Below are 23298 nucleotides of genomic sequence, written 5' to 3' on the forward strand. Positions count from 1 at the left end.
AAACCACTCTGGAAAGCAGTATGGAGATTTCTCAGAAAACTTGGAATGGAACCATCATTTGACCCAGATATCCCCCTCCTCGGTGTATACCCAAAGGACTTAAAATCAGCATACTACAGTGACACCACCACATCAATGTTCATAGAAGCTCAATCCACAATAGCTAAACTATGGAATTAACCTAGATGTCCTTCAAGAGATGAATGGATAAAGAAAATGTGGTACATATACACAATGAAATATTACTCAGCCTTAAATAAGAATGAAATTATGGAATTTGCAGATAAGTGGATGGATCTGAAGAATATCATGCTAACTAAAATAAGCCAAACCCTAAAAAACAAAGGCCAAATGTTTCCTCTGATAAGCAGATGCTGATCCATAATGGGGGGGAGGGAGGGTGCTAGAGAAGAATGAAGGAACTTTGGATTGTGCAGAGGGGAGTGAGGGTAGGGAGGAGGTGTGGGGATGGGAAGGACGGTGGAAAGAGATGGATATTATTACCCTATATACATGTATTGTTACTGGTGTGGCTCTGCACCATGTACATCCAGAGGAAGAAGCTGGGCTCCATTTGTGTATATGTGCCAAAATGCATTCTATCATAATGCACAACTAATTAGAACAAATTAAAAAATAAAAAAAACCCCGATGCTAGAGCACTAGAACGTTAGCAATTTAATTAAAATTCTAACAGTTAAATCTCAACTGCAATGTGCACCTAGCACCCTTTGCATCCTTAAACCTCAGGGATGCTGCTTCTTCCTTCAAGATATAGGTCCTGGAGGTTATTCATTTCATCAAAATTAACCAAATATCATGAATTCATTGATTTGCAGTAATCTACTGTTTTAACACAAGAGGAAATGAATTTGAAGCCTCTTCATTTGCATTTGCAGCATACCAGGCACTGCTGGCATGAAAGATTGATGCCTGTGTGTGTCTTCTGTCTTCTCCTAACAGTCTACACACTTTGCTAAGTCCAACTTTAATTGTGAGAAAGTTTGACTTTGTTAGAAAACATTTAATATTAGTGATGGGTAAAATCATGCTGGAACCGATACAACTTCTGAGTTACATCAACATCATTTTCTAAATGCATCTGAGGTAATTATGTCAAAAACCACCACACGTATAGTGGAACAGTTAGAGTGGTAAATGGCTTACCCAGGTATTGGTGTATGTGAACTGAGTTTACGTAGAAGTAGCTGTAAAAGTGGTAATGATGTTCGCTAGCAATATTTATTGAGGCTTACTACATGACTGGCATATGATGTTAAATACTTTACATGCATTATTTCATTTATTCTTCATACAGACTCTATTTAGTAGATGAAGAAACAGCTAATTAGTAAGATAAAGTATTCCTCTTTGCCCAAGTTTACAAACCTGGTAAAGCTAGGATTGGAACCCAGATCTGTGTGACCCTATGGCCTTAGTTATCAATAACCACCACAAAATAATATTTCTCATCCATGAAAGGGGAAATGATTCTGTAGTGGTAACCGACAATCCTTTTTATCCAACGGGCAGATGTTAATGTTTAAATTGACATAGACCTCGAAAACCACTAAGCATTGTAGAATACTTATTATTTTTCCAGACTTAACTTTTCTGGCTAAGATGTGAGAGGAATCTTTGGACATGGCCAAAGGAGAATTCCAGAAGTGAGACACCTCCTTTTCAGTTCTTTCCAGCTGGGTCAGAGGTCTGCTGTGATGACTCAGGCTATGCAAGAACTTGGAATGGACTCACAGGCATACTTCTACATTTCAGACAGATCTGACTGTGGGGAGAGAACTATGACCGGGGAATTTATACCTAGCTACAGCCAGGACTTTCGGCACAGATGCCAGTAAAAGAACTTCTGGTAGAATATAACTCTTCATTTAGAGTCATTCAACAAGTATGTATTAAATTTCATGCACCTGAAATTATGCCAGGTGTTAGGGCTATAAACTGAATAACCTATTAAGACCTCAGGCCTGTGGAGCCAAGTGCTGGCATGTCATGGAGCATGCTCTGTGCAAGACACTCTTCTTGGCGCTTGACATATATTAACTTGTTCAATTCTCACAAACTTATGATGTACAGACTAATGTTCTGCCTCTTTAATAGTTGAAAAATCTGGGAGGCTGGGTGCTTAAGAACCTTGCCCAAAAGTCATACAGCTGGTGATTAAGTGGCAGAGCTAGGCTTTGAACTTAGGTTGTTTGAGTCCAGAGCCTGCATTCTTGACCTCTTCTCTAAACTCCCTATTTTGTGGAAGGAGACAGAAGGATTAAAACAATTATAATGTGGGGCAATAAGAAAAATTACAGATGTATGTACCCAGTGGAATATTAGTAGAGGAGAAAGTGATGAATTCCACTTGGTGGGGGGAATAGCATTCTGGGAGGAGTGCCAATTCAGCAAAGCCTTCACAGCAGATGTCCACAGCTACTGGGGACAGCACTGGAATTAACCCAGGCAAAGGCATGGTGGTGGGAATGGGCATGTGTGTAGTTTGTTATGTTCTCTGCATATTTCAACAATAGCAAAAGAATAGGGTAGGGCAGTCAGGAGATGACTGCATAGCAGTAGGGCAAGCTCAGATAGAGGGAAAGGTCAGAAAGAAGAAGAAATCATTTATTTGACTTGGACACACCAAGGTGGTTTTATGTAAGAAATAATGAAACAGGTTTTGGAAAGGGGAGAGAGCAAATAACCTGATTTTATCTTTTGAATCTGTTGACAGTATGGAGAATAGGTAAGGAAGGAAAAATCTAGAAGTAGTGAGTCCATTTAAGAGACTATAATAGTGCCAGTGAGAAACCAAGGTGATGGAGGTAGGAAAGGAGGGATGAGAAGAGAAATATTTTTACATTTTCGAGGTCAAGTCAATAGTTAATTCCAAGGTGGGGGCGGGGTGGGGCTTGGGGAGGTTCCTTTATCAAGGGTAAAGTTTGATTCTTAAGAAAGTCTAAGTGGTTAAAGTCAGCTCTAGACTCTTGCTTGGGAACACAAGACTTATAGGGGCTCTGCAATTTTAGATGCATAGAACCCGACTGTGGTTAATAACTAATTCTTGGTATCATCCTTTTTCACCTTCCTTTGTGTAGTGTCCAAAGCCCCTACTGAAGAAAACAGCAATGCTTTACTTTGTTGATGATTATTGGTTTTGTAGTATATCATACACAGCCCTAGAACACTTGGCCCATGACTCGGGAAGGCCAAAGACAGATGATTACTAGTATTTATAATTATTGTTATTTTATTATTATTATTATTATATTTTTTATTGTCTGGGGATTGTCCCAGAGCCTCATGCATGTTAGGCAAGCACTCTACCACTAAGCCACATCCCCACCTCTCCACTGACAGATTACTACCACCTGGTGTTCCTGTACCATAATAATAATCTTCTATCCCATTTAACATATTTCTTAATGTTCAAAGATGGGTAAATTACCCCGTTTTTAAGATTGGTTGAGGAAATCAAGAACCAAAAGCAAAAAAAAAAAAAAAAAAAAAAAATCCCCCCAAACAAAAGAGGTGAGTGTCCTTGCCCACAACCTCCCTTAGGCAGCTGGCACCTGCTTTTCTGCTTTATTACCGTGACTAAGGGGTCAGTCAGCTCCTGGTCCTACAGAGCCTGAGATGTTGGGCACAAAGCCGGCTCAGCTAAGGGTGAGGCCACAGCTGGGAGGATGACTCACGCTGGACCCAGAAAGAAAACAAATGGCCTCAGAAGTGTGGTGGTTATGGGGTATGGAGGAGGACTTGGAGAAGGGCCACTGACTTTTCCAGGAAGTTGGTTCGTGTAATAATTCTGGTGGGAAAATATTAAGGAAAAAAGAGTCCACTTACTGATACAAGAAATCAGATCATTAAATCTTTCCTTAGGAAAGAGGGGGTTTTCCAGCCCACGGAAATAGAGCTTCAGAACACCAGCCACTGAGTTAATATCATGGTTACTCTGGTCATCAGCCAGAGGATTTTCACCTAAAAAGCAAACAAACAAACAAAAAAAGAGAATATGTTTTTATGTACACACATTGCTATATATATATATATATATATATATATATAAATCTTTTAATTACGCTTTATGAAAGATTATATGGTACTAAAATTAAAATAATTGGTTTAGATATCCCACCCCATGATTAACCTAAAAATAGCCGACTAAAATAAAGCTTCAAAAAAAAAAAAAGTCTTCAGCTACCAAATACTCCCTTACAAGTTACCCAAATCTTAAAATAAAATACTGTGGGATTTATAATTTTACCCAACATCTTTTAAAGTGAAAATCAGTAATCTTAGTTTGACATGAATTCAAAAAATACATTCTGTGTTACTTATCCTACTGGGAAAAAGACCCAGTAGAGTTTTGTCTGGCTAAGCTATATAGGTCAACAAAATTTATCACAAATATCAAATATAACTTCCGAACACCTACAAGTAAATAAACAGGTGCCTCCCCAAGTGGCATGATGGTGTTCATAGTACATTTGAAAGGCACCTTGAACACTGGAAGATTCTGAAGCCAAGAGAAGGAATCTGAAAATGTCCCCTTAATGACACCTCCCAAAGAACTTTATGAAAAGTTCATATTTTAAAAACATATCACAAATACAAAATTTTATTTTTCATCATGGTAAGCAATTTTAAAATATTAGGAAATTGGGCTGGCTAGCCCACCTCTTTGAGAATTAAACAGATAAAATCCTTAATAAGCTCAACATAACATGCAGCCTTAAATCACAGGTCTAGATTTCACAAATCTACTCTTTCTAAGGTTCACACAAAGTGGATTTTGGATTCTGACATATTGTTTGCCTTTTGGGGCAGTTTATTTTCAGGAACTTGTTGTTCCTTTTTTTCCCTCTGCTTGTAGGGCTGAAAAATCATTGAACACAAATTCACCAGAATTATTATCATTATTATTATTGTTTTTGGCCCACTGTGAGAAAACTTCAGCCCAACAAATTACAAACTAATAATTAATACCAGGGGAATTTGCAAGGAAAAATAATAGAGCATCTGCCTGCTGTGGCTGGCACAGGAACCTGATGCTTCACTATGTTTGAACCTATCATTCTGAATATGGTCAGTATGGGAGGGGGAGGTTCCTCTGCTCCTATGCATCATGTTGGCCAGAGAATTTTGAACTAGAAAAAAACAGGATGGCCCCAAGTCTACTCTTCAACTTCAAATTTTAAATGGTTCTACACCAGGTCTAGGCCAGGGGAAATGAGACAGAGGGAGGGAAGTTGGGAACTGTGGTAACTGCTCTGCATTTCACCTTAACTTCTAAGCAGATGAAGGAAAGTAAAGATGTACCCAGAAATAAATGCATTTTAATTGGAGAACATTAATGAATAATTGCTATCTTGAAACGAGTTAGGCATTTTCACGGATCAAGTCTAATCCTCACAACAATCCTATAATTTTGCATATGAGGAAACTGAGGCCAAAGTAAAAACTGAGTCACTTGACCCAAATCCCATGGGACTCTGATTTGATTCTAGGTCTTCTTGACATGAAAGTGTAGGATTTTGCTGATCATAATGCTCTCATTAATAGTTCAGTAGAATTTATGTGACATTCAATTATGATTACAAGTAAGGAAACAAGAAGGGTCACAGGAAGGAGTCAGGGATGGTAGTGAGAGGAAGGGGAGAGCTCTTGAGGAAGGAAGGAGAGAGGGGGCAGCTGGGAGGAGCCATCTCACACACCTTCTGTGTAGGCCAGGACCACCCTGCTTCTTCTGGAACCCTTTCAGGTGCCACCTTTGACACACATCATGGGGGATCACTGTTAGTCCTAAACCACAATGCACAGCTCATATGCTTTTCTACATTTAATAACAAACACATGACTTGGGCCTGTTCCTCAGCTATTCTGAATAAATTCTGACCCTAGCATCCACCCTGAAGTAAAGGTTTTGAGGTTATACAGAGTGAGTTTACCACTGCAGGACAGGAGATGACAGCTTCTTAACATGTTTTGCTTATAGGTATGGGCATACAATTACCTCTCTCAAATGAATTTTTAATATCATTGACTTCCACCTGGGAGCCAGACACTCTGAAAATCCCTTGATGCTGAAGACCTAAAGGCAACAGAAGGCAAAAGAGAATGAGACACTCCATCACATCCTGTAGGTCTCCTTTTCCCAAGAGTTCAATGTAAAGCACAAAGAAATTTTCACTGAAACACTGCTGGTGATATATATATATATATATATATATTTTTTTTTTAATAAGAATTCTGTAGTTTAAGGCTTACCATAGAGATTGATGAACCGAATACAGCTTTCCACAATGAGGGGGATGACCTGTCCTGAGTCCTGGTAAAGAGATGGAAATCAGTGAACTTCAAAGGAGAGATCTAAATCACACATAAGAATAAAGCTCATGGTTCAACAGTAATTAGAGTTCTTCTATCCTTTTAGATTTCCAAATCCACCCCCTCTAAAATCTACAACACCAAAATGAGTGAATGAATGAATGAATCAATGAATAGTGAAAGGATTTATATTTAAGCAAAGGTATATTTCTGTTCTGAAGCAAACTACATTAAATACATTTAACACAAGAAAGCAACACTGGCTTCAACTTAGCCTTCTATGTCTAGAGATGTCAAAAGCTAGCTCATCTCTCTTACTTAGGCTTACAAACCAAAATGAAGAACTCATTGTTTGAAAGAGTTCCCGACACAAGTGGTCACTCTTTGATGGACTTTAAAGGAACACTATGCATCATAATCATAGCACCTTAGAACTGATTAAGTTGCACTAGTCACCAAATAGTGCAACTTAAAGAGTCACCTTCCAGCCATCTCTCTGCCACATTCCAGAGAATTTGCCACCTGCATGATGAGTTACAAAAATAGCTTCCACGGTTACAAATGCCTGCTATAGGAACTGTTTCACAAGTAATAAAAATGTCTCATGTATTTACTTAGTTTGCATCAGAACCTACTCATCCTTTTAGACCCTTCCTATTTTTCATGTTTTAAGGATTAAGGAAAAAGATGACACAAATGTCCATCCCATTAGATCTCATTTTCTTAGGAAGGAAGATTTTTTTTTCCCTATTTCTTCAAGTCTTGTAAAATAGTCACTCACTGTCTTCAACTGAACATATGTGAATTCTGAATATACTTTAAAACACACAGAGGGTGACAAATGAGATGAAGGAGCTGTTGCGGCCACAGTTAAAAATGTATCAATGCCATGCACTCCGCAGAGTTAAATCGAGTTACTGAGTATGGAATTATTCTTCATGTACTTTTAAGACTCTGATCTTTCAGGAATTAGAACTTTAAAGGAAACATGGGATTAAAAAATGATTAGCTGACATAAGGCCTAATTCATGAGGAATTTTATTCTGAAACACAAGAAGAACTTGTTCTTGATATATTAGAACAATTCAGAATCCACGAACCTTTCCAATTTAGCAGTGGGGGCAAAGATTGGGAATAATACAGATCAGCAATTTAAGCTCTTTACTATTTCTGGAACTGGTAATGCACTTCTTAAGGAATAGTTTCATTTTAAGTTTTAAGACAATCTAATCAGTGTATAAACCAGTTAATGGTTCAATTACTTCTGGAGCCTGCATTAAGTTTCTCTGATTAGTTAATTTGTTTTAGGAGCATACATTTTATTAATTCCTTAAAGAAGAGCCTTAAGAATAAAAGCACATCTTCATGTGAACTAGTTGGCTTAAGAACAGCAATGTAATTACATTAAACTTTACTCAATACCCGCAGGGATTTTTCTTTAAAACACAAACATGTTTTAGTGGGAATAACTGTCATATGAACATTTCATGTAACTATATAAAATAAAAGAGCAATAAATATTTAAACATAAGTGATGGAAGGAGAATATTAGTTTACACCTCTGTAGAACTTAGTATCAAAACAAAAAGAAAAACAAGGAATAAAAGATTATTAAAAGAAAAATGTTTGCAGTATGAAATTTCTAAATGAAATGTTTATGTATTATCTAAACATATTCTTACCTTTACAGTCACTCGGGTGACTGGAATTTCATTCAGATTAAAGGAATTTTGTAGTCAAAAAGTAATGAGCATGTTTGAATTTAATTTCATGGGTGACATGAAATATTTTCTAAGAAGTGAAACCATCAGTGGGCTGCATTCCAGCTGCCATCCAAACAAATCTCTTTGTGTCTCAGTTTCCCTACAGGAAAAAAAATGACTTTGCTCTTGCAGCCTCACAGCAGTACTGAGGAGATTTCAACTGGACAAGCACTTTTCAGATGCTCAGAGACCTCTGCACCCTTCTCCATGTTATAGTCACTGCCGAAGAAGTTTCCTCAATCCATCATCCCAGATGGTGGAGAGCTCACAGAGGTAAATTCCCACAACTGCTTTGCTCCTTCTTTAGTACCTTAGTTTGGCTTCTTTTAGCAATTCTTAGTGGAAAATCTTTTAAAATATGACGTGCTTTCCTATCATCTTAAGCATCCATTCTCATAGAGCATCAGCAAATATGGCAGAATCCTATAGCTGCTTTCTTGAGCTTTCCCGTATTCTCTTTCCCTGCCAGGCCATCAGCTGCATATCTCGCTGCTTTCATTTTATTGTCTCCCTCTCTCCATCTAATTTGTCGCTGCTTATATGCCATGGGCTGGGAAACTAGATAATCAAATTTGACAATAATTTTACATTAAATTAGAGCCAATAAGGCTCTTCTAGGTTTAAAGCTCAAGGCAATGGATTTGTGATTGCTACTTAGGTTGCTCAGTGGCTTTTTACTTAATTTCAGGGTTAGGGCTCATTTTCAAAGCTGCTAGTGGTTTCCAATCCCTCTCCCTTTCCATGTATGATGTATCTGTCTGTCCATAGACACGGTGCATGCACATACTTTTTATTCATTAGCGCATATATTCAGTAGACGAGATATATTTTTAAAGAAAGTAAATGTCTATAACATGACACAGATTTAGTCTTCAAAAGCATAGCAGCAGCCCATGATATAAAATGTGAGCTATGAAGGAGAAAGCTCCTTTTGTGTGTGTATGATTTATATTAGGATCCATAATCTTTATTAAATGCATTTTGGTATTTAACATTCACTTTCCCTAATAAAAGCCCTTGACCTCAATTTGATACATCTTCCAAACACATAAATGTGAAAACCAAGCATTTATCTCCTTTTACCGGAGGAGACTATTCCTCTTATACTGGTGTTCCTTCTTAAGTAAATCTTATTTATAAACCTGTCGAATTTCCAACTGCAAACATTTTTCTCTGAAAGCCCTTAAAAACTCGAATTAAAGCCAAGCAGGAGTAGGACTTGGAAATGAAACCAGCAGCGGGAGAGGCCGAGCCCTCACTTCCCTCTAGCACTATACCTGGTGCCTCGTGTGCGAGTTCCTTCGTCCTCGGCTAGAAGCATTATCAGAAACACAGATGAAAAAGAAGACAGAGAGTAATCGCAGCAGAGATACAAGACACAGACCACAGGGTCTTACAATTGATCCAATATAATTTATTCCTCAAGTCATCAGAAGTCAAAACTCTCGCTGTGTTTCAGAGCGAGTCTAACAAATGGATTTTAAAAATATATTTTGTGCCATCTCATTTACATGAGGAAAAATAAAACATCTTATCAGGTTTCTTGTTTCCTTTTTTTACAATTTATGGCTTTTTTTTTTTTTAATAAAGAAGAGAGCTTTCTCTTTTGCTCACACGACAACACCCACATTTATTTCCTCTTTTGAAGGTATCCAACTCAAATATTCTTTCCTCTCTGACTTCAGGAAATATTATATTGATTTTCTGGGAAAGCAGAGAGCCCCAGGATAGACTCGGACATAATGACCTGCCCCCCTTTTATGAGAGGCTGAGACCATTATAGTGAGAAGCGTGGAGATCAGCCACCCAGATGGCTGGTGCGGTACCTTGACGAATGTTTCCAAATCCCCATTAAACAACTTAGCATTATACTGTGAGCGGGGTCTGGACTTCCTGTGTTTCTGGGGCTTAGGGGGAACATTTGGAGGCCTAAGGGAAGGGAATATAATTACTGAGCATGGCAGAAATCAAACAATAAATGAAACACCCGAAGGTCACATCAGAATTACAAAACATGGGATCTTGGGTTCCTTCCCCACCCCCACCCACAGGAAAAACAGTCCCACCCCTTCCCATTTATTTACTTTTACTTATGTATCAAAAAACATATAAGCTATTCCTTTAGATTATGTTTTCTTATAGTCGTAGCTGGCATTTGTTTGCTAGTTTATTTAAAAATGATAAGCATTACCAAATGGAATATGAACTATTTGGGCCAATGTTATAAAGTAGGGTTCTCAGTTACACATCCATTGATTTACATATTGCCATACTAGTGTCTGTTGTGCTCCGCTGCCTTTCCCATCCTCCCCCCTCCCCCCTCCCCACCTCTCCCCTCCCCTCCCCTCCTCTCTCTCTACCCCCTCCACTGTATAACCCTGAGGGTCTCCTTCCATTACCATGCAATTTCCCTTCTCTCTCCCTTTCCCTCCCACCTCTCATCCCTGTTAAATGTTAATCTTCTTCTCCTGCTCTTCGTCCCTACTCTGTTCTTAGTTACTCTCCTTATATCAAAGAAGACATTTGGCATTTGTTTTTTAGGGATTGGCTAGCTTCACTTAGCATAATCTGCTCTAATGCCATCCATTTCCCTGTAAATTCTATGATTTTGTCATTTTTTAATGCAGAGTAATACTCCATTGTGTATAAATGCCACATTTTTTTTATCCATTCGTCTATTGAAGGGCATCTAGGTTGGTTCCACAGTCTTGCTATTGTGAACTGTGCTGCTATGAACATCGATGTAGCAGTGTCCCTGTAGCATGCTCTTTTTAGGTCTTTAGGGAATAGACCAAGAAGGGGAATAGCTGGGTCAAATGGTGGCTCCATTCCCAGCTTTCCAAGAAATCTCCATACTGCTTTCCAAATTGGCTGCACCAATCTGCAGTCCCACCAGCAATGTACAAGTGTACCCTTTTCCCCACATCCTCGCCAGCACTTGTTGTTGTTTGACTTCATAATGGCTGCCAATCTTACTGGAGTGAGATGGTATCTTAGGGTGGTTTTGATTTGCATTTCTCTGACAGCTAGAGATGGTGAGCATTTTTTCATGTACTTGTTGATTGACTGTATGTCCTCCTCTGAGAAGTGTCTGTTCAGGTCCTTGGCCCATTTGTTGATTGGGTTGTTTGTTCTCTTATTGTCTAATTTTTTGAGTTCTTTGTATACTCTGGATATTAGGGCTCTATCTGAAGTGTGAGGAGTAAAGATTTGTTCCCAGGGTGTAGGCTAAAGTAGGGTTCTTATTATTTGGTTTACAAGTCAAATAGTAAGACACAATCAGTGGTAAAAATTAGGGTTCTCATACATCCCCAAATGAGAAATTAAATATAAAATTTTTAGCTACAATATAATTTTTTAGTGTAAGTAAGATCACATCTGTTCAGTACCCCTTAAGTATTAATGGGATTTTATGTTAACTATTAATGGGTCACAAATGAGGAAAAAATAATAAGAGTTTGCTGGTTCTGACTGGGGACACAGGCTCAGATGAATAATTATTCCTGTAGAACAAATTGTCTTATCACCTAAATATTTGTAGATCATGAGGATGCACTCATTTATGCTGTTCCGTACTCTTTCCATCTGTCTGTCTGCCTGCTTTGGTGGGTAAGCCAGTCTATCTGACATATGCACATGCAGGGCACAGGTACTGTATTTAGAAACCCTGCACTGTAATTGGAGGGAGGCACTCTTTTTCTGCCTTCTCCCTTTAGAGGAAAGAGGGACAGGATTACCTGACTCAACTTCTAAATCTGCACAGAAAGGAATACATGGAACAAGAGCCCCGTCACCTCTTTCCAGATATTCCAATTTAAACCTCTTAAATGTAAGGTTTCGAGGACAATGCACAACACAGTGGGAAATAATGCAAAATTCTCCATTAAACAATAGACTGTCTAGGAAGAATCATCTTTTTAATTCATTTTGTTCAAATTCAGAAAGTCTAGTTTAGAAACCAAATCCCAAAAATTTATGTCGAAGCTCAAATGGCTTCAAAAAGTACTACCACAGCAATCAAGATATGCAGAGGAATGAACCTGCTGAGAAAGCCTTTCATAGCTAAATTCTAAGACTCTCCCAGCAGGTGGGCTTAGAGGACTAATGCAGAAGTACCAGAGGTGTCACAGTGTCTCACAGCCCAAGAGGAGCCTTCTCAAATATGTAAAAATGAATATAGAAAATTCGATCAAGCAGCAAGTCATGATCTACCACAGCTGAAAATTTTTGAAATCTCTTATACTCTAAATTAAGTGCCACTCTTGGGGTAAGAAATCTGGTAGGTATGAAAAAGCAAAACAACTAACCACCAAGGAGTTTAACCATATATATTTGATTTCACCCACATTTTCACTATTTTGTAAATGTTTTAAAATGTAGGTATGGTGAAGTCAACAGATCAAGAGATGACTGCCATTGGTTTGTGACTTCCAGTTCCCAGAGGAGGGCCCACAGTCTGCTGCTCTGTCTGGGGTTGGGGAGAGGCACTCACGGATGCAGCAGCATGGGCTGGGAGGCAGAGGGAGCAAGGGGGAAATGTGGGTAAGAACCATTGTTGTGGTTTTCCCCGGGGAAGGAAGGGGAGAAACAGGATCAACAGGTTTCAGAGAGGTGGATTTGAATAATTTCCATGGGCTCTGTGACACTGTGACTATCCCTAGTCTATTCCTGGCCCCGAGGCAAGGGGAAACAGTAGTCCTGGGTGAGAATCTGATGAAGGAGGTGGACTCTAATGTGGACTCTGTATTGGCTGGTAAAGACCTGACTAACTGGGAGAGGCAGTCCCTCCAGACTTCGCAAGGACCCAAGATATCAAAGCATGACATACAGAAACTGGAAAACATAATTATTACAAGATTCAACAGAGCTGTACGTTTGGTGATATCTGGAGTACCTGTCGAAGCTAAGGGGATCGGAATTTGGTCACTGATTCGTGAGATTACCAAATTCTGTAGCTGGAGACAAAGCCTCCAGTGGCATTGGATATTTGTTCCTGAATGATTGGAAGACACAAGGCAATCGTAGCTGGAGCTAACAGGGACGTCTTGATATTTCTACTAAAGACCTGCAGATTGTCTGTCCCAAAGGTTCTAAAGTATGAGATAAACGTGAAGAAACTAAAGTTGTGAGAGGGACTTGGAATAAAATTAACTGCATGAATACCTATCAAAGTCAATTTCTTGGCAGAGGTGCAGAATAGGGTGCCCACAGTTCTGGTTCCACTCTGCCCATATCAGGTGAACAGAGTCAAGGCTATTCAGCTCCCAGCTGCCTGACTCATTTTGGCTCTGTGCCTATCACACAACTTCGACTTCCTGGCAGTTTGATTTCCTGAATGGGTTTGTCCACATGAGAGGAAGTATTGTCAGGTTGATGTGAATATCTAGCTTATTTGGCAATTACAGTTTTTATTGCAAAATACTACATTGGAAGACTTTAAATATTTTTAGTTGCTTACATGAGTCATAACCTAGAAACAGCAGGAAAAAAAATGATGGTCTAAAGAGATAGTATATGTAAAAATTATCTCCATAAGCTGCATACTACTAGCAGAAGCAATATTCCTCTTTGTCACTGACAAACCAAAGAAAAACCTCAGCAGTTTTTTTTTTTTTGATAAGTTTAGAAAAGTGAGTAGCTTTATCTTTCCAGTTAATTCACCAGGAAGTAAAAGGAACTTCCTTCTGAATCAATTGTCTAACAGTATAGAACCTTGAAAACCAAATTGCCAGATACACCAATGTTCTAAAAACCTCTTACTTCAAACAGAACAAAACCGAAACAGCCTTCAAAAGTCCAAAGTCTTGCTATCAATTAGAATAATTTCTGGCTATTGTACAAATGGTACCATAGAAACATAAAAGCAGGGACAAGTGTTCTCCAATCCAAATCAGGATCAGCTTCCAAAATGGCTTTTCTTTCCTAACAGTAACTTCAAAATCCTTCTATGAAAGGTAAGGGGGAAAAAAACGCAATGGGTTGTAGGTGTTAGAAGTTCAACTTAAAAAAAAACAAAAAAAAAACCAGGGATTGAACCCAGGGACACTTAACCACCGAGCATCATCCCCAGCCCTTTTTTAAAAATGTTTTATATTTTGAGATGGGGTCTTGCTAAGATGCTTAGGGTCTCACTAAATTGCTGAGGCTGGCTTTGAACTTGTGATCCTCCTACCTCAGCCACCCCCAGCCACTGGATTACAGGCACCACCATGCCCAGCCAAAATTCAGGTTTAGCAGAAAGGGTTTAGCAGAAAGCTAAAAATCCTGTGTGTTCAATATTGTTCTACTTTTTATCTGACATAAGACAAAGTAGAAGCACAAAGGAACTAATTTTTTCTTTTTATTCCCTTCCTCCCTTCCTTTTTCCTTTGTTTTTTTCTTTTTTATAGGAGTAAGTATTGAACTCAGAGCTTTGCACATGCTAGGAAAGTGCTCTACCACTGATCTACATCCACAGTCCTTTTAAATTTTTATTTTGAGACAGGGTCTCACTAAGTTGCCCAGGCTGGCCTCAAACTTTCCTCCTGCCTCTGCCTTCCAAGTAGCTGGGATTATAAGCATGTACCACCCAGCCTGGCTGTAACTAATACTTTCTACTTACTACTGCGGTAGATATACATATCATATTATATGTTAACTAAATTATCAAATCAAAAGTCTTGTCATAATATTTTTAAAAACTTAATGTGTTTGGATTGGATAAACCAAACCTGTTCAGCTGAGGTCTTTGACACTGGTTCTGCTTATTAAAGAAGATTTAAAATTGCACTGGGAAACCCTCAGATATTCTAGAGTGTATCTAATCTGGTGAGAACCCCAAGTATTTGATTCTTGTTAAATAAAAAAGGAAGTGAGATACATTATCAATTATAATAAAATATCTTCCTACCTTGTAGTCATATATTCAGCTCTATGACCTGCAGAAACAGAAAATAAAATTAGTAAATTCAATGGAATCAGTAGAGTCGATTTGATAGTCTTTTATATCATCTGTCCCTTATTTTAAGATACTGAGTTTTTAACTTACACATTTTATGGTAGCAAGCATGAGTATACCATATAAAGGTAGACAAATAATTCAAAGTCAATATTGCATGAAATTTACACAATTTTAATTAATTCTATAGATGAGGTAAACATTTCATCTGATAATTTGAGGTAGTTTTTTTTTTTAACAAGAATTAGCTACTTGACTGTAATTTTAAACACAAAATAAAAATACAATATATCCAAGATTTGCATGTTAGTTATTCTGTCTTGAATGATATTTGGGGAGAAGTATGAGGTCAAACAGTTGAGACAACTCCATTTCCTTTAGACAAAATTGGTATTCTTTCTGTGACATGAAATCAGGGCACTGTAAGAGAAGTTGCATTCTCTAAGCAGAAATGACATTTGCAGATAATAATGTACAAGAACATTAAATTATACTGCATTCCAGCAACTTGAAAGCTAAAAGCCTTTCATAGAGTTCTGTCACTTAAAGTAGGAATTGCTTCTTAGACATTTGGGCTTCTTGACTTGTTTTAAATAACAGGGCTGAATTTTCATAGCACTCACATGATCTGCTCTAATTTCAAGCTTATATGTGTCAATGGCTGCTGTCTGCTCTTTCTTACATTCTGGGTGGAGAAGAGGTTTGGGAGAGCTGAACCATTCAGCTGGTTTGTTTGCAAAATGATGACTGATTCTGAAACAGCTTGAACATATAGCTGGCAGAGGAAGGTCATATTGCAGCAAAAATGGGTGAGCTCGGGTCATTATAACATAATGCAGTGATTCAGACTTATAGGCAAGGCCTTATAAGTATATGATATATAATACTTTTGTAGTGCAGATTCACATTGTAGAGAAAGCTGACTTCTTGGGAATGGTGGATGAAGACTCCAGGCTGTAACAGAGCCTGCTGCTCTATTTGCTCTTGAATAAAAAGTGACATGAAGTGTTTGATTTTTATCTAGTGATTAAGCAGGGGGCAACAGATAATATCAGAGAACACCTTTTTCAACATAGATAGATTTAGGTTGCTATAAGTGTTGACAGAATTAGTTCTTGGCCAGAATTGGAGTGGAAATAAGGGGGAAGGGAAAGAACCTGATTCCTCTTCCTCTACCTGATTCTGTCTTTTAACTATAGGTCCTTTTAGGTTTTATTTTTTAAGTATAGGTTCTTTTCTTCTGCTGATCTTCTGCTACTTGGGAGAAGAACAAAGGGAACATTTACACGGAACTGCAGAAAAAACATAGATATTCATGAATGGAAGAGAACTACTGGGAAGGAGAGGGACAGACAGTGGGCTGACATTTGGGGATTTGTAGACCGTCAAATGGAAGTGTCCAGCAGAAATCTGGCCAGATAAGGTTAAGGCACAGAGAGGACAGGGATGGAGGTAAAGATCTGAGTCACTACCAGTTAGGTTGTCCTGGGACCATAGGAGCTGACTGAGATCACCAAGGGTGAACTGGTAGAATGAGAAAATGGTTGAGGTTCAAGCAACTATGTGGCTTATGCTGTTCTGTATTGTCATGTTGCATGCTTTATTATGCAATAAAAGTATGATATATATATAAATATCAAGATGTTTAATATTTATTACACACTGTGATAATAACAGTTCTAAGTATTAATTAAGCAACAAATATTGTAAAGTGTACTAAGCACTTTATATTAAATACTCTACACAATAACCTTATTCTTCTTTTACAAAAGAGACTGAGCACATAGAGAAAGGACTTATCCAGGGTCATGCTATTAGTAAGGGGTGGACTTGGCTCTAGATCCAGGTTTGTTTTAATTCTAACTCTGAGCTCCCAAGCACTAACTGTACTAATTTAAAAATGTAAGTCTTGGGCTAGGGATGTAGCTCTCAGTGGTATAGCACATCTTAGCATGCACAAAGGCTCTGAGTTCTATCCCAGCACCACAAATAGACAAACAAACAGAAAAAAAAAAGTGAGTCTTTTTTCCTGGAAAACACTTTGAGTAATCCTATAGGAAAAGTATGAATCATGGATTATGATTCTGTCTGTCCTAGAAGAATAAAAAAATCATAAAGGTTTTAGTAAATCTAAAAACATTACATAAATATGAAAATTATTAAATTAGCAAATATCTGAAACCTTAAATAATACAGGCTAATCATTTTCAAGTGAGTCAATGGTAGTGATGCTGATGATAGTACTAAGAAGTGAAGTGTTTTAAAACTTGAATATTTTTCTTTTTTGTTGTTAAAATATCCCATCAAGTTATTCCCTAGATTTAGAAAAGGATGATTATATAAAGTGGCTTAAAATTATTTTGCTCCATCCATCTATAGTTAATAGCATGAAATAAAAAATTAAAAACCTATAAAAGATAAGTTTTGAGTAATGAACCAAGAGCAAGCTTTGCAAGAACTATCACTCACAGCATGCACCACCACATCCATCGTTTTCTCAGCTAATAGACCTCAGTGTGTCTCAGCTGATGAATGAGGTTTTATTTTTTAATCAGTATCATCATTAATAGATCAATAATGCACAGGCTTTGAAGGCTCTCCTTCCCAAAGAGATGTGAAAGCTTCCAGTGGTCTGAGGATTAGATTTCAAGCATTTTCTTTGGAAGCCTATTTAATTATTGAAAACTACAGAGCCACACACTGCCTTCCTCTCCCATACAAGACATTTGGAGGAAATAAAATGACCCAGGATTAACTTTCTTGGTACATACACTCCCTTTGATTACTCTTAAATTTCACTTGAGAATTATGAAGTGAATTATTTTTCACACCTAAATGCATCGTGTCTCTATATAGCAAAAGGGAAAAAACGACGCACAATTTGGTGGCAACTCGAGATTAAAAAAAAAAAAAGCTAGAGAAAAATATTTAAAATATGCACAGCTCAAACTGGATGGAGACACCACGGATTTGTCCTAATGAATGACTGATGAGGATTCCTGGCGTCACTTCCCAGTTCTTTTCTTCCTTAAGAATACCAACTACTTCAGTGCTTTTCTAAGAAGACATAATTATTCACAATCAGCTTGTCTTTTGAAAGTATGTTTGTACTCCTACTCAAAGACAGACAATGGATTACGTGAAGATACCCCATTGAATTCCTTAGGCCCAGGGCAGAAAACAATGTAACATAGAACTCGGCTCTCACTGTCAGATTTTCTGGGTTTAGCAAAAGGTTTTTATAGATATTTACACGCTCTTAGCTCCTTATGTACACAAAGAAGCCAATGTGAATATTAAGGCTCACTACTGAAAAATAACCTCAGTTTTATAGATGTATATTTCATTTACTATCATCAATCAAATGGATTTAAAAACAAATGACATCACAAAAAGATATAGTGGTATTGCTGAAGGATGAAGAAGGTGACGGTGAGTGTGGCTTTAAGAGCTCATTATGTGTTTCTTTCTATATTAATACTTTTTGAAGATTTAGAATTCTGAATTTTGACAGTGTCACTTTAAGAGCCCCATGTAGTTGTTTCACAATGTTGTAAAGCACAGAACTTACTGGGCCACTGGTAGCCTGCCAAAAGCGAGCAGTACGGCAGGCCAAACACATGTCTGTAGTTAGAGTCTCAGCTGTGCACGATCAACTGCTAAATCCTGGGGTTAGGCTCTATTTGTTTTACCATGAAGGCAGTTTTTGCAGCAGTGAGTCTAGTATAATTCAGAGAGGTGATTTCTATCTCAAAAGTCAAGACTGTCCCCAAACATGCCCCTTCATCCTGTCCTACTAACCTTATTTAACCAAATCAGGACTTGGATCCCTTCCTAAGGGCTCACCATTGGATTACTTCACCGTGGGACAGGTGCCATTAAATCCCCTGGTCTCCTTTAGTATAAGTGAATTAATGTGAATAGGGCTTGCATGGAAAGCCAGCAGACTTACAATGGTCACAACTGAAAGGTGGAGCATGTCTACCATGCTCAGATTTTCTCTGGGTGACAAACCCAGCCACTGACCAGAAACTGGTGTGTTGCCAAGCTTGCTTGAGGGGCAGGACTGGGGAATACAGAGGTCTGCAACCTGTGGGCAGAGCCCAGTGTGTCTGCGGCCACCACATGAAAGCCATCCAGTTCCTTCTGCAGAAGAAACTGAAGGCAGTGAAGATCTCGGACACCTGAACATAGTGTGGCACTGTGGGACACTGGAACCCACTGAAAGAAAATTCTAAGACGAAGAATTTCTGGCTTAGGGTTCACAAGACATAATGTGGCTTTACACAGCACAGCAGCTAGAGACAGAATCTGGCATACAGACTCAGCAAATTGGCCAAAATATAGCTCTATCCAAGAATGACATGTAAAATGACACGTAAAAACTATTGGGGCTTTCTCTCTAGGAGACCTAGGAGAAATTATGTTGAATAAGTCCCATCAAAGTTTCAGAACGTGGCTTTAAGCCACATTAACACGTGTCTGCATAAAGTGCCAAGAATGAATTTAATTTACCCACAGTACTGAATTCTCTCAAACTCAACAATTTCTAAAGACAGGAGGACTTCAGACTTGTAGGGAAAAGCTTTGTGTCTGAAAGCATTCTTCTATACTTGATAATTTATGCTTCGGGGCTGGCAACTGACCTTGAAGTTATTGCTTAAAATATCAGGCATTTATGATAAATGAGGGGTAGGGGAAGAATTTACATGACACTATGAGGGAGAAGGGAAAAAAAGTGACACAATTGCTCAGTGAGAAAACTATTGAGATAAAAAGGCTTTTTTTTTTTTTTTTTTTTTTCAAATTCAAACCTACAGAAGAGTTGAAAGAATAGTACCAGGAATATCCTATACCCTTTGTTTAGATTTCCCAGTTGTTCACACTTACCACACAGGTTTTATCATCTGTCTTTTTCTGAACCATTTAAAAGTAATGATACTAAAGTGGGTGTTTTTAAGAATAAGACCATTCTTTATAATCACAGTACCATTATTATAACTAAGAAAATTAACATTAATTCAATAATATAAAGTTTATATTTATTTTCCCATTGTGCTTAAGATGTCCTTCATAACTTTTGTTTTTTGATTCAGGATTTAATGAAGGGCCACACATTGCATTTGGTTGTTTTATTTTTTAGTCACTTTTCAGTAGTTTAAATATTTTCTCTCTTAGGTAAAATTGGCCTTTTGTTTTGGAATAGGACATCTTAACTGTGTAATATGTGGAGGCTTAGGTCATGATAACCTTTCTCCTTGTGGTCATTCCCCGGTGTTGACGGGTTCTTTAGAGGAAAAGATGAGACAGGTGATGGGAATACTGCTGGGCAAGGAAGATTCCGGAATGATAGGAGGCCCGGGTACAGGTCTATGTGTGGCAATCTCTTTTTGACTCGATCACTCCACTCATTTCACTCATTTCTCACCCTCTTCTAAATTTTCTTTTACTTTTTAGAATGTCTAGCAGGATCTAGTGTAAATAAAAGATAATTAAAGTTGCATACTCTGAGGCCTTTGTATTTATTTTTTCCTTTTAAATTTCATAAAGACAAAAGGAGAAAGAACAGCATTTACACAAGTCCCCTATGTTTTTAGTCCATTTTGCTCATTTGTAAAAATGAAGAAACTAAGAGCGCTCAATTAAGAATATAGTTCAAAACAATGCCCCGCCCAGAGAAAGTCTTATATAAGCATTAACTCTTGCATTTGTTTTTATTATTAGACAGAGCAATCTACTTATACTATTATTTCTCAACTACCAAGAATGCCTAATAAAAGAGGGAAAAAAAAAATCACCCAAACTCGTTTAGCTGGTTTCCAGAGTCCAAAAAGTCAATAGATGGAACAACAGAGACCAGCCCATTAAAACAAACAGGGGTGGGGCTGGAGAAGCCCAAGAAGGGAAGGAGTAAGTGACTGGGGTCAGCAGGTGGCAGCAAGTAAGGCCCTCCCAATGTCCCCCATCAGAGCACCATGCTCTAAGATCCCACAGGAGCTCTGTGTTAGTTGTCAGCCCTCCCTCGATTGACTATTCCTCAAGTTCACCACCAAGCTTAAAAAAAAAGGATTGAGGGGAGAACTTGATCATCACAGGCACAGATAAAAACAATTCTAAACACATAGTGTTGTTTCTTAAATTGCAGGTATATGATTCACTCTTTATGGAATACACTCATGATACAATACATAATCCACATTATCTTCCCACAAAGTCCACATAACTGACCTTCTCCAAGAGTCCTCTGCAGCAAGTCATGTTTGGCTTGAAGTTTTGTGATGAGATTACTGCCTTCCAAATATTCTCTAAGTTTCTGCAAAAGGCAATTGAAAGGTAAAAATATATTTTTTTAAGTTTTCAAACTATTCAATGTCAAGGAACTTTTCATAAGAGATATCAAGCCCAGTCACTTTTATCTTCTCGATTCTAGAATTGTGCTACTCAACGTGCGGTCTGCAGTCTGACAGTATCAGCCATCACTTGGGAGCCTATTCCAGGTGCAGACTCTCAGGCCCCTTCCTCCTCAGACCCACCGAAATCAAATCTGCATTTTAATAAGCAGTTAAAGGTCTTTTTTTTTTTTTTTAAATTTGTTTTTTTAATTGTAGATGGAGACAATTCTTTATTTATTTTTATATGGTGCTGAGGATCGAACCCAGTGCCTCACATGTGTGCCAGGCAAGGTCTCTACCACTGAGCCACAACCCCAGCCCCTAAAGGTCCTATTTTTAGAGCAGTCTTAACTTCTTCGTGAACTCCTAATTCTATAAAGACTGAATGAATCAGGAACTCTGAGTGTGGATAGGAGTACATATCTTTTTTTAAAAAAATATTTATTTATTTTTAATTTTAGGTAGACACAATATCTTTATTTTACATTTATGTGGTGCTGAGGATGGAACCCAGTGCCTCGTGCATGCTAGCCCTCTACCGCTGAGCCACAACCCCAGCCCCAGGAGTCCATATCTTAATCAAGACCCCAGATGATTCTGATGCAGTTATGGAAGGAGCACTAGGGAACTGTGGATCTGGGCCCTGTCAAGAGTGGCTGGGGGAGCAATGGGAGTACCATGAAGTAGAATTGCTCGGTTTCCTGCTGGTTGGCTCTCCTCTTGGCGATGCTGGGTTTGCTTAGGTAGGTTTCAGAGACAGTGGACTTCACAGACTCTGTGGAGCGGCTGTGCTGGAAACATTCAGATACATCGTAGTCCTCAATGGTGACCATATCTTGTATTGTCTGCAAGGTGGCTTCAGTAGTTTTTTTGACCTTGGAACAGAAATATATTTTTCAGGTTTAGTACATTGTTTCACAGATCCCACATCTACTCAGTGAGAGTCCACTGTGTCAAGCAGAGATGAGGACATGGGGGCCCGCTCCCAAGGAGTTCAGAGCCTATTAGGGGAGAGAGACAGGTCATCAATACCTCACATCACCAAAGTAAGAGGAGGATTCCTTTGAAATTTACTGAAATATACAACACTTTATATTTAAATCTCAGAGATCACGGGTTTTCACAATTACTCCTTTGCTTTAAATAACCTTTTTAACTGAAGTGAAACTACATGCTGAAAAATAGAGGCCATGTGTGTACAGCCTGATGAATGATCAGAGTGGACAACTGTTGTGACCATAAACAACAGACAAGAAACCTCTGTTACCCACTTCCACACACTCTTCCCTCTTCCTCCAAGGTCCCCTGATTTCTAACAACATATTAGTTTTGTCCATTTTTGTACTTTGCATAAATGGAATTCTACAGCATGTATTCTTTGTCTTGCTTCGATTGCTCAATGTTAGTGAGATTCATTCATTTCTTATGGGTGTGGTACTTTATAGATGAACATTTACTATAAGACCACATTATATCACATTTATTTATTTGTTAGTTTATTTATTTATTTATTGTGGTGCTGGGGATTGAATTCAGGGCCTCAGGCATGCTATGCAAGTGCTCTATCCCTTAGCTATTTATAGAGAATTTATTTTTAGTTTTTGGCTATTATGAATAATGCTACTATGAATGCAATTTTGTTGGGCCTCATATAAATGGATAGAATTCCTGCTGAGGAGTATTGCCAGAATGTTTTCCACAGTGACTGTGGAAGTTTATATTTTCACCAGCAGGTAGGAGAATTCCTATCCTCATCAATAGTTAATATTTTTGGTCTTTTCAGTTTAAATCACTGAGCAGTGGTATCTCCCTGGGGTTTCCACATGCTTTTCCTTGATGTATGTCATTGAACAAAGTTTTAAGGCAGTTTGGA

The 23298-nt window shown here is 38.2% G+C and overlaps 1 protein-coding gene across 3 annotated transcripts in view; it reads right to left on the minus strand.

The window, feature by feature from the left end:
* Nucleotides 1-23298, minus strand: part of Srgap1 (SLIT-ROBO Rho GTPase activating protein 1) — a 283699-nt gene that overhangs the window by 48187 nt on the left and 212214 nt on the right. Inside the window, exons 9-15 of one of the 3 annotated variants that reach the window (XM_048805875.1) lie at nucleotides 22103-22300; nucleotides 21262-21346; nucleotides 14986-15013; nucleotides 9374-9407; nucleotides 6274-6334; nucleotides 6020-6097; nucleotides 3850-3984 (exon numbers count right to left, since the gene is read on the minus strand). In XM_048805875.1, coding sequence (XP_048661832.1) covers nucleotides 3850-3984; nucleotides 6020-6097; nucleotides 6274-6334; nucleotides 9374-9407; nucleotides 14986-15013; nucleotides 21262-21346; nucleotides 22103-22300 — 619 coding nt within the window. Of the gene's footprint in view, nucleotides 1-3849; nucleotides 3985-6019; nucleotides 6098-6273; nucleotides 6335-9373; nucleotides 9408-9922; nucleotides 10026-14985; nucleotides 15014-21261; nucleotides 21347-22102; nucleotides 22301-23298 lie in introns of all 3 variants that reach the window. The other 2 variants (XM_048805869.1, XR_007348677.1) reach the window with 2 other exon arrangements.

The sequence above is a fragment of the Marmota marmota genome, unplaced genomic scaffold (assembly GCF_001458135.2).
Source record: "Marmota marmota marmota unplaced genomic scaffold, marMar, whole genome shotgun sequence".
NCBI classification, from domain to species: domain Eukaryota; kingdom Metazoa; phylum Chordata; class Mammalia; order Rodentia; family Sciuridae; genus Marmota; species Marmota marmota.